The following is an 11,410-nucleotide window of genomic DNA, read 5'->3' on the forward strand; positions in this document are numbered from 1 at the left end:
TGCCCGCTATCTTCCTTCACTTGAAAAATTTCTATGTTCATCAAAAGCCCCGATCTTTACTTCAGCTGATATATTATTCTGCAAAAACTGTTAAAAATAATGTACAAGTATCAGTCATAAATTGGCGGTTTCCATTGGGACAGTCTGACTTTTTGAAAATCCCGAAATAAAATTGAGTTTCAATTTCACCTTCTCCTGTCTCTACTCAATTTGTGTTTTCAGCCAATATCCACAGCACTCTCATTGACCCAAGCAACACACAGTATCACTTAATTCTCTGCTCACACCTACACTGATGTAGACAGGCAGGATGTTGGAAGAACACAGAAAGCCTGGCAGCACCAGGAGGTGGAGAAGTCGACATTTCCATTGGAAACCTTATTCAGGACTGCTTTCTCCAACTTCCAGATGCTGCCTGGCTTGTTGTGTTCTTCCAGCCTCCTGCTTATCCCCTTTGGATTCCAACTCCGATACTGACCTCAGCCTCCTGTACTCTTCCAATGCATCTCAATGGGAGCTCAGGGAACAGCATCTCGTCTTTCAATTCAGCCGTTTATAACCCGAGAGTCAATATGGACTTCATAATTCCTGAACATGTGCTGTAATCGAGGCAATAAGGAAGTTTAAAAGGAAGTTTGCAAGTAATTTAGAATGACGAGTTCATTGCATAAAAGATGAACAGGATGATTGCGAGTAAATATGACAGTTCGGACAAATAGACGAGGTGGAATTTGTACGAATCTGTGTTCCCTCTCAGACCAGTGTCTCCTTCCTCAGCTGCAGGACCCACAACTGAGGACATACTAAAAGGGTGATCTAAAATATAATTTGAACATCTTTCTTCTTTTCACTTTTCAAAAGTATTGGAGATATTTTCCACACACCGACCATACCAAACTTTCTCTTCCACAGTTAAACGCCAATGATATTCGGATCTTGATGATTCTGCTGATTGTAAAAACACATTCTTGAGATCCCGGCCTCAACTGTTCACAATTAATATCATGTAGAATGAGTTCACAAAAAAAGATGCAGTCACTGCACGATGATTACTAAAGACAAATATTTCTCTTGATCTCAGTTTGCTGCGTAAATGTTCCTCCTCAAAATGCCCGCCACCAGCCTGGAAGTGCACATGCGCATGTGCCTCGTGGTAACTTCTCCCCACAAAGATTGCAGACATTACCCGGGCCTCGCACTACAGGAGGCCTACGGCCTTTTCCCATTTCCTGAAACCATGGGACTGAGAGTTTCTAATACCGGACTAGTGAACTATTCCAGTTGCATTTAAAATCTACCAGTCCAAATTGACTCCATTTTCTCTGCTTTCCACTGTCAGACCCCCTTACCCGTCTCCTGCCACCGCACTCACTGTGGTCTCCAGTCACAAGACACTGCGCAGGTGTTGTGTCGCTATCCACGCCCGCCTTGCACTCCCATTGGTTGTAGGACTCGCCGCTTCAGCTTGGTTGGCAGCCACACCTCCTCCTCCTCATGACCCAAAGCTGCCATCAATTACCTGGGTCTAATTGTGAAGTCAGTGGCGGGATTCTCCCTCTGTCTGACGTAAATCCGGAAGGTGTGCAGATGGTGACAATCAGGAACAACAAGCTGAAGTTTCTGGGAAAGCTGAGCAGGTCTGAACATCTGGGAAGAAATCAGAGTTGATATTTCAGATCCAGTGACCCTCCCTTAGAAATGATGGCAGCTGGGAAAAATAGAATCGCTATAGTATCCCTACAACGTGGAAAAACGCCTTTTGGCTCAGTAACTCCACACTGACTCTCCGACTAATATCCCACTTCCCCGTTACTCTGCATTTCCCCTGACGAATTCACCTCACCTTCATATCCCTGAACACTATGCACAAATTACCATTGCCAATTCACTTGACCTGCAGATCTTTAAACTGCAGGAGACAGGAGATAAAGAGCAAACAATAGATTGGGACAGAACGCACAGAAAGACCGGGATATTTAGACGGACAAGGGAGTGCATAACGATCTGGCTGGGAGGGTGAATAACTGTTAATGGAGGCGACAGGAACCGACATCTGCCAATATCTCAGTGAAGGTGGCGGAAATGGCAACTGATGATCTACGTTAGGCCTGCAAAACAGACTGAGCTTCACGTTGCCTGCCACGAGTCTGTTTACTGGACAGCATCTCTGTCTCATGATTACTGCAGTGTTACATTGAAGCTCGAGGCAAGCTTACAGAACACTCCTGAACATACCAAAGAGTCTCCTGTTTCAAGAACCGCAATTTCCCCTCCCATGTGGTCAACAATGCCCTCGAGTGCATCTCCTCCATTTTCCGCACTTCACCCTTGAAACCCACCCGTCCAACCACAACAGTTTTAATGCAAGGGGCGGCATAGTCGCTCAATGGTTACCACTGCTGCCTCACAGCGCCCGGGACCTGGCTTCAATTCCCACCTGGGGTGACTGGGTGCAGTTTGCATAATCTCCCAGTGTCTGTTTAGGTTTCCTCCGGGTGCTCCGGTTTCCTCCCACAGTCTCATTATGTGCAGGTAAGATGAATTGGCCATGATAAATTGCCCATCGTGGTAGGTGCGTTAGTCAGGGGTAAATGTAGAAGAATGCGTCTGGGCGGGTTACTCTGCAGAGTGTCCGTGCGGACTTGTTGGACTGAAGGATCTGTTTCATACCGTAAGTAATCAAATTAAGCCCCCTCTTCCTCATCTTCCACCACGTCAACCTCTCGATGTAATGTATCGACCAGCGCCATTTCAACCACCTAAAATCAGACCCCATCACCAAAAATATATTTTCCTGCCCACCCCTTTGAGCATTCCGCAGAGAACATTCCCTCCATGACTCCATCGTTCGGCCCACAACCTCCACCAATCCAAACTCCATTCACAGCACATTCTCTTTCTGCCGCAAGAGATGTGAAACATGTGCCCACACTTCCACCCACATATCCATCCAAGGTCCCAAAGGGTCATATCACATCTGCTAAACCAAAAAATATTATGTCATTTGCTCTGAATGTGTTCTTCTCTACATTGGGGAGATGGGACACCAACTCCTGGAATATTTCAGATATCATCTCGAGGGCACATGAACCAAACAAACTCCACTCCCTGTGGCTGATCAGTTAAACTCACCCTCTCACTTCGCCAAAGACGTGCTAGTCCTGGGCCTCCTCCACCGCCACGTCTAAGCCCCCCGGAGCCAGGAGGAAGATCACCATATTTTCCGCCTTGGGACATTCTGACCACACGACGTCAACGTCAATTTCTCAACTTTCCTTATCACCACCCCTACCCCCAGTCTTATCCCAGATCCAAATCTGATACTCGGCACCGCCCTCTTGAACTGCCGTCCCAGTCCAATTTCCTTCCCACGTATTCGGTCCACCAACCTGTCCGACCTATCACCATTGTCCCTACACCAGCATCTACGAATCACCTCCCTAGCTACCTTCCCCACAGATACACGCACCCCTCCTATTTAACTCTCAGCCCTCTTCCTCATATCCGATATTCCTGAAGAAGAGCCTATACACAAAATAGCAATTCTCCTGCACCTCGGATGCTGCCTGACCTGATCTGCTTTTCCAGCGCAAAACTTTGACACAAGTTGTACCTCATTTTTCACCACCTCATTTTCCACTTTGGGATAATGCAGCTCTTTGGGCTCAATGCCGAATTCAATACTTTGAGTTCCAGATCTCTCCTATAACCTGGGATCCTCTACGCGGATTTTGGTGTGGTGGAAGGTGAGGACCATCGGATTCTTCCTTGTTGCTGTTGGAGGGGTGGGCTTTTAGGGCGGAGGTGCGTGAAATCGATTAGATGCATTGGAGTGCATCTTCAACGACGTGAGAGGGGTAACTACAATCTTTAAAGAAAGAGTATATTTGGTGTGTTCTGTGCTGGAACTAGTTCGCCTCGGAACAGATACGGCAGAGCTGGAGGAATTGGAATACGAGATAGCATTTCTGCAGGAGCTCGGGTGGGAGTAGGTGCAATCCAGGTATCTGTGGGAGTTGATGTGTTTGAAAAATTGTCGATGTTGAGTAGATCATCGTTGATGGAGGTGGAATGGCCCAGGAAGGGGAGGGCAGTGTCAGATATGATTCAGCTGAATATAAGATCTGGCTGAAATCTGTTGGTGAAGTTGATCAACTGCTCAACCTCCTCGGGGGATCATGGGGTCTCGCCACTGCATTCATCAATATAGCGGAAGAAGAGGTGGGAAGAGGTGCCGGTGTAACTACGGAAAATGGAACGTTCTACATAGCCAACAAAAAGGCAGGCATACATGGGGCCCATACAGGTGCCCATGGCTGCCCCTTTCATATGGAGGAAGGAGGAGTTTTCGAAGAGGATTTGTTAAGGGTGAGGACGAGTGCTGCCAAACGAATAAGACTATCAGTGGAAGGGTACTGGTGGGGACGTCAGGAGAGGATGAAACGGTGGACTTGGAGGACCTAGTCATGGTGGATGGAGGTGTAGAGGTATTGGGTATCCATGGTGAAGATGAGGCATTGGATCCTGGGGAAACGGAAGTCTAGAACGAGGTAAAGGGCATGGGTTGTGTCTCGAGCATATGTGGGGAGTTCGGCGACGAAGGAGATTCGACAGTATCGAGGTAGGTGGGGATGATTTCAGTGGGGCAGGAGCAGGATGAGACAATGAGTCCGTCGGATTAGATGGGCTTGTGAATCTTGGAACGGAGGTAGAATGGGGCGGTGGAGATTTTCCAAAATACGAGGTTATGTATGGTCTTGGAATTAATGGTTAGGTAATGGGGATGAGATCATGGTCGAGGAAGCAATATGACGATGTGTCTTCGAGTTGGCGCCTTGCATCCGCGGTGTAGAGGTCAGTGCGCCATACTACCACTTCATCCCCTTTTTCCAGCGAGGTTGGAATTGGAGCCGAGGGAGTGGAGGGCTGTGTGTTGTAAGGGTGAGAGGTTGGAGTGGGGGAAGGAGTAGACAGGTTAGACAGTTGGAAATGTAGAGATCGAGGGGGGTAATAATACAGCGCATGGTGTCCACGTGGATGGAGTCTGTTGGAGGCGGGTGAAGGGGTCCTCGGAAGGTGGGCGGGAGTCTTAATTGAAAAAGTAAGCTCGGAGGCAGAGCTGGGAGAAGTGTTCGATGACACGAACGTATTGAATTCGTTGATATGTGGATGGAAGGGGATGAAGATAAGACCTTTTCTGGGGACTGTCCATTTGTCTTCAGTGAGGAGGAGGTCTGAGAGATAGTGAAAACTGAGCAGGGGTGGGAGCTAGGACCTGGTTTAGGATTCTTAGCGTACGAAGAGCCTGTATCTGGGGTTGGAGTGGCGGTTGGGGGAATAAGGGTCGAGTCATTAGAAGAGGTGATGTTCCCCTCAACGTTCTTGAGAGGCGGAGATGGTGACAGTGGGATCTGTCGGGGAGTGTGTCAGCAGTATAGAGGTGAGTGGCGTTCGTGGGAGCTGAGTTACTGGCGACGATGGGAGGGGGCAAGTCACAGCACGCATGACATCAGCAATGCCGTGAGGGGCGGAATTGATGTCATGCGTGGTGCATGTGAAATTATTAGTGGCTGAGTACGCGACCGAATTGGGGATGGAAGGGACGTTACTGATCGCTCTGAGCATAGTGGCTGTATCAGCCTCGTGGTTAATGGTTTCCGAGCAGTTCCCCAGCATGAGGAAACACTCTGGAATTGTTTAAGGAGCGTTGGTATTGGAGCTGGGTATATAAAGGTTTGTTGTACTTACAGTGTTTGATGTTTGAGTTGGTTGAGAAATACTGTTTGATGAGACTATGAATTCATCTTAGGGTACAGTACAGAACGGGGCCTTTGCAGTTCTGACAGAGGGTAGCTCTCAGTTGAGGCATAGTTTGACTACTTTTCACTCCCACGTTTGAATATGCCCTCCAACGCATCTCGTCCACGTCACGCACCTCTGCCCTCAAACCCAAGCCCTCCAACTGCAACAAGGATAGAATCTGCAGGTCGTCAACATCCACACCCCTACCAAATTCCGCATAAACCATATCATCCGTTGACATTTCCGCCACATAGACATGGACCACAACACCGGAGTTACATTTCCCTCCCCAATCCTATCCGTTTTCTGCAAAGACTATTCTGTCCATGACTACGTGGTCAGGTCCACGCCCCCCAACAATGCACCTTATCCTCCTGGCATCTTCTCCTGCTATCACAGTCATTGAAATACCTGCGCCCACATCTCCCTCCTCACCAACATCCAAAGCCCCAAAGGATTCTTCCTCACCTATCAAAGTTTCACCTGCACGTCCACAAATGTCATTTATTGTATCCATTGCTTCCAATGCGGTCTCCTTCACACTGGGGAGACGGTCCATGTGCCCGCAGAACGCTTTAGAGAACATCTCTGGGACACACGCACTGATCAACCCACCGTCGAGATGCCGAACATTTGAACTCCCTCTCCAATTCTGCCAAGGACATGCAGGTCCTGTGCCTCCTCCACCGACACTCACTTTCTTCCCGACGCCTGGAGGAAGAACGCCTCATTTATGATCTTGGAACACTTCAACCCCAGGGCATCAATGTAGACTTCCCCATTTTCTCATTACCCCACAACCCCCACCTTCAACGTGTTCCAAACTGCCAGCTCAGCACCATCTCCATGACCTGCCCGACATGTCAATCTTCCATCCCACCTATCTGCTCGACTCTCCTTTCCGAACTATCATCTTCATCCACACCTCCATCCATCTTTTCCACTCTCAGCTACCTTGTCCCCAGCCCCACTCCACTCCCATTTAACTCTCCACCCCGGGGGCTCCTAGCCTCATTCCTGATAAAGGGCCCCTGCCTGAATTTTCCTACTCCTCGCATGCTGCCCGACTAGCTGTGCTTTTCCAGCACCACTCTAATCTTGACCGCAGCCGTCAATCAGTCGGGTGCTATTGTGAGTTGAGTGTCCAGACCCTCCCTCTCTCTGCCCTGGGCTGGTCTTCATCGTTCACAGTGAATGGGGCAGTATCACAGATCAAAGATGATGGGGCTATTCTGTACATTGGGGCTCTACTCGTTCCCTCTGGAGATGCTGCAAATCTGTCCCAACTCCCCTGCATTTTCCAAACCCCTAAAATGTTTCCTTAAAAATTTAACATTCAAATCTTTTTTGAGAATAACTGCTGAATCTGCACCCAGCTGCTGTTCAGACTGGGCAAAATGCTCACAACTTACAGAGTAACATAATCTTCACATTTTCACAACTGCATTATTTGCTAATTAACTGAGAGGGGTTAATACAAAATTTATACATGTGAATAATTTATCTCTCTCTGAAAATTAAATATATTGGATTCAAATTTACACAGAATCGATAACACTGCTCAACCTTCTCAGCTCCAAGGACAATTACCTGAGCTTCTGTTTATAGACCTTCAGTCTGAAAAACAACCCTCATCCATTGCTGGCTGTATGCAAATTGACAAGCTCACCCTGAGTCCCATGTGCCTAAAGATTACTCATTTGTCTACGATGCGGAATTTGGTCAAACGCTTTACTAAGTTGCAAATAAACAATGTAGTCCACTGTGCCCTCCTCAAGCTTCTTGGTTACCCCATCAAACAAAACTCAAACAAATCTGTGAGACACCCTCTTACAAAACCATGCTGACTATCCACAATCATTCCATGCCTTTCCAAATGCATGCAAATCCTATCCTTCAGAATCACCTCAAAAGACTTGCTCAACATCGAATCACAGATCTATAATTCCCAAGCTTCTAATTTAGATCGCTTCTTAAACAAAAATAAAACACATGCCACTTCGCACTCATCAGGCACTTCACCCATAGTTATAAATTACACAAATATCTTTGCAAGGAGCCCTGCGATTTCTACCCTGATATCCCACAATGCATTCAGATACATTATAGCATGTTCTGGAATTTATCTACTTTTGTGTTTTCTCAGACTATATTTGGATTATCCTTGACCCAATTTGCCAAAGCTACCTGAAATCTTTACATTGCCTTCCTGATATCCTGAGACTAAAATAGTGGTATCACATTTGCAGAGAGAGAATCTGTTAGAACTGTCCCACAGTCCAGCAAAATTTAATGAATTATCACAAAAGCATTTGCTATTTACCTCGCTACATCTTTTACAACCCTTGGATGCATTCCATCCGGGCCAGGAGACCTGTCTACCTTTAGGCTGTTAGCTTTCCCAACACTCCTTCTTTACAGATAATGATTGTTTCTGTGCAATCATCTGCCATTGTCTCCATAAGTCTGCAAAATTGAGATCAGGAGAGTCTAGAGACAGTGTGCTCCTGTCATAAGGCAAAGTTGTTGGCTGTAGATTCATTTCGCGAGTGTGTAGAAACTGAAGACTTATTATAAGGTAAGACGAGAAAGTTTCGAAAAATATATTGGGACCATTGTTTTACTTTTACACAGATGGTGGATCGTGTATGGACTGAATCTCCAGTGGAAGTGGTAGATGTGGGAGTTACAATGTTTAAATATATTTGGACAGGTGCATGAATCAGAAACGATTGAGGGACTTTGACCAAACACAGGCGATTCGGGCGGGATTAGTTGAATTTATGGGCATTATGGAGTGGTTAGACCATCAGGTCTCACACATTTCCCAATCACAGTCAGAAACATTTCTATCGATGTCAGCACTTCTAGCCTCACAAACCTCCTGTCACAGTTATCTCAACCAGCCTCGCAACTCTCCCTGTCACTTTCACCACATCCAGCCGCACGACTCTCCCTGTCACTGCCACCTCATTCAGCTTCACAACTCTCCCTGTCACTGTGACCTCATCGAGCCTCACGAGACTCGCTATCGCTATACCACAAGCAGCCTCACAACCTCCCTGTGACTGTCATCTCACCCAGCTTCACAAGCCTCCCTGTCACTGTCACCACATCTAGCCTCACAACTCTCCCAGAAACCTCTTTCAGCCTCACATCTATCCCTAACAATGTAAACTTATGCAACCTCAAAATCCTTCCGACCATGTAACCTCATCAACACAAACCTCCATCTCACTGTAAATTCACCCAGACTCAGGACCCTCCCCATCACTCTCCTGTCATCCAACCTCACAAATGCATATGTTACTGTCAGGTCATCCACACACCCTCCCTGTCATTCTCATCTCTTCCAGCCTCACAAACGCATCTGTCTCTGTCACCTCATCCACACTAAGGCCCTGTCACTGTCATCTCATCCAGCCTCACAGTCCACCCTGCCACTTTCATGTCATCCAGGCTGACTCCCCTCCCTGTCACTCTCATCCCGTCCTGCCTCATGCCCCTCACTATCACTATCATCTTATCGAGCCTCACAAACCATCCTGTTACTATTATCGCAGCCAACCTCATAAACCGGCTCTCAATGTCACACCAACCACCCAACCCTCCCAATGACTGTCAAACGATCCAGACTCATGACATTCCCTATCACTGTCACCTGATTCAGCCTCATCACGCTCGTTGTCACTGTTATCCCATCCAGCCCCACAACTGTATCTGTCATTGTCATCTCATCCACATGAACTCCCTCTCACTGTCATCTCATCCAACCTAACAACACTCCCAGTCACTGTCATCTCACCTGCACAACCCTCTATGTACTGTCATCTCATCCATCCTCACAAACCTCCTTATCACTGTTATGTGATCCAGCAACACTTCCGTATCTGTAACTGTCACCTCATCCACACAACCTGCCTGTCATTTTCATCTCAGCCAGACTCTTATCCCTCCCTATCACTATCATCTCAGCCAGCCACACAACCCACCGTATTACTGTAACTTCATTCAATCTCACAACCTTCCCAGTCACTGACATCTCATTCAGCCTCACATCTCTTCATAGCACAGTCACCTCATTCTGCCTCACAATTCTGCCCAATACTATAACGTCATCCAACCTCATAGTCCTCCTTGTCACTGTCAGCTCATCCAGCCTTTCAAACTTTCCTGTCGTTGTCACGTCATCCAGACTCACATCCCACCTTCTCACTGTTACCTCATCCAGCCTCACAAAACTAACGATCACAGTTCCAACCCTTTCTATCGATGTCAGCTCATATAGTCTCACAAACCTCCCTGTCACAGTTATCTCAACCAGCCTGATAACGTTCTCTGTCACTGACACCACATCCAGCATCACGCCTCTCCCTGTCACTGTCACCATATCCAGCCTTACAAATTCCCATCAATGTAATCACATCCAGCCCCACTACTCTCCCTGACACTCACCTCATGCAGTCTAAAAACCCAGTCTATCATTGTCAACTTATCCTGCCTCAAAGCCCTTATTAGCGCTATCATCTCAAAACATAATCTTCCCTTTCACTGTCAGCTCATCCAGACTCACAACCACATCTGTCACTTTCATCTTATCCACACTACCTTCCTGTGAAAATCGTCAAATTCAACCTCACACAGCCTCCTCTCATTGCCATCTCATTCAGACTCACAACGTTCTTTGTCACTTTCGAGTCATCCACACAACCTTCCCTGTCACTGTCACCTTAACCAGCCTCACAACCCTCTCTATCACTGTCATCTCACCAGCCTCACAAACCTCTCTATCACTGCCATCTCATCTATCCTCACAACCATCCCTGTCACTGACATCTCATTCAGCCTCACAACCGTCCTTGTCACTGTCATCTCATTCAGCCTGTCAATACACGCAGTCACTGTCATCTCATCCAGCGTCACAACACACTCTTTCGCTGTCAGGTCATCAAGACTCAAAAAGCTCCCTATCACTTTCTTCTCATCCAGCCTCTCAACCCTCTCTGTCACTGCCTTGTCATCCAGTCTCACAATCCGACGTCTCACTGTCATCACATCGAGCCTTAAAACATTTTCTGTGACCGTGACCGCATCCAGCCTCTCAACACTCCCTGTCATTGTCAGAACCTCCTTATATCTGGTCGATCTTTAAGCTCCTACAACCATCCCTCTCCTTGGAACCTCCACCAGACACCACAACCCTCCGTATCTCTAGATTCCCCGACAGTTCTGTCTGTCTCTTTTCCCAGCTTCAGTCCCACCAACACTAATTTCATGTCCCATGTTATCAGATTCCTACTACTGTGCCGATCTGTGCAACCTCTACTAGACCGTACAACTCTCTCACTTTTTCTGACTCCCTGCAGTGATTTCAAACCTCCGCAATTCTTCAAACATCATCAGACTCTATGACCCGGCCTATCATGTCCAGCTGCTACCATTCGCAGAATTGTTTTTGCCTGTGTATCCCATCAAGTTGATATAAGCCTCTTCATTCCGTAGTGTTCTGCAACCTCTACCATCCTCTCCATCTCTGCAAATTCTACCTACAACTAACACTCTCCCTATTTGTGCAAATATGGCAAATGCACACACTAGCAAGCAAAAA

At 47.2% G+C, this 11,410-nt stretch overlaps 1 protein-coding gene across 1 annotated transcript in view; it reads right to left on the reverse strand.

Moving 5' to 3' along the window:
- The window catches only part of LOC148148105 (uncharacterized), a 66,601-nt gene extending 55,681 nt beyond the window's left edge, over positions 1–10,920 (reverse strand). The window contains exon 1 of the mRNA XM_087994011.1: positions 10,573–10,920. Coding sequence (XP_087850137.1) covers positions 10,573–10,920 — 348 coding nt within the window. The remainder of the gene's footprint in view (positions 1–10,572) is intronic.
- Positions 10,921–11,410: the final 490 nt, after the last annotated feature.

Source organism: Chiloscyllium plagiosum, unplaced genomic scaffold (genome assembly GCF_037043375.1).
Source record: "Chiloscyllium plagiosum isolate Xiang-an unplaced genomic scaffold, Cpla_swu_hap1 HiC_scaffold_14, whole genome shotgun sequence".
Lineage (NCBI taxonomy): Eukaryota > Metazoa > Chordata > Chondrichthyes > Orectolobiformes > Hemiscylliidae > Chiloscyllium > Chiloscyllium plagiosum.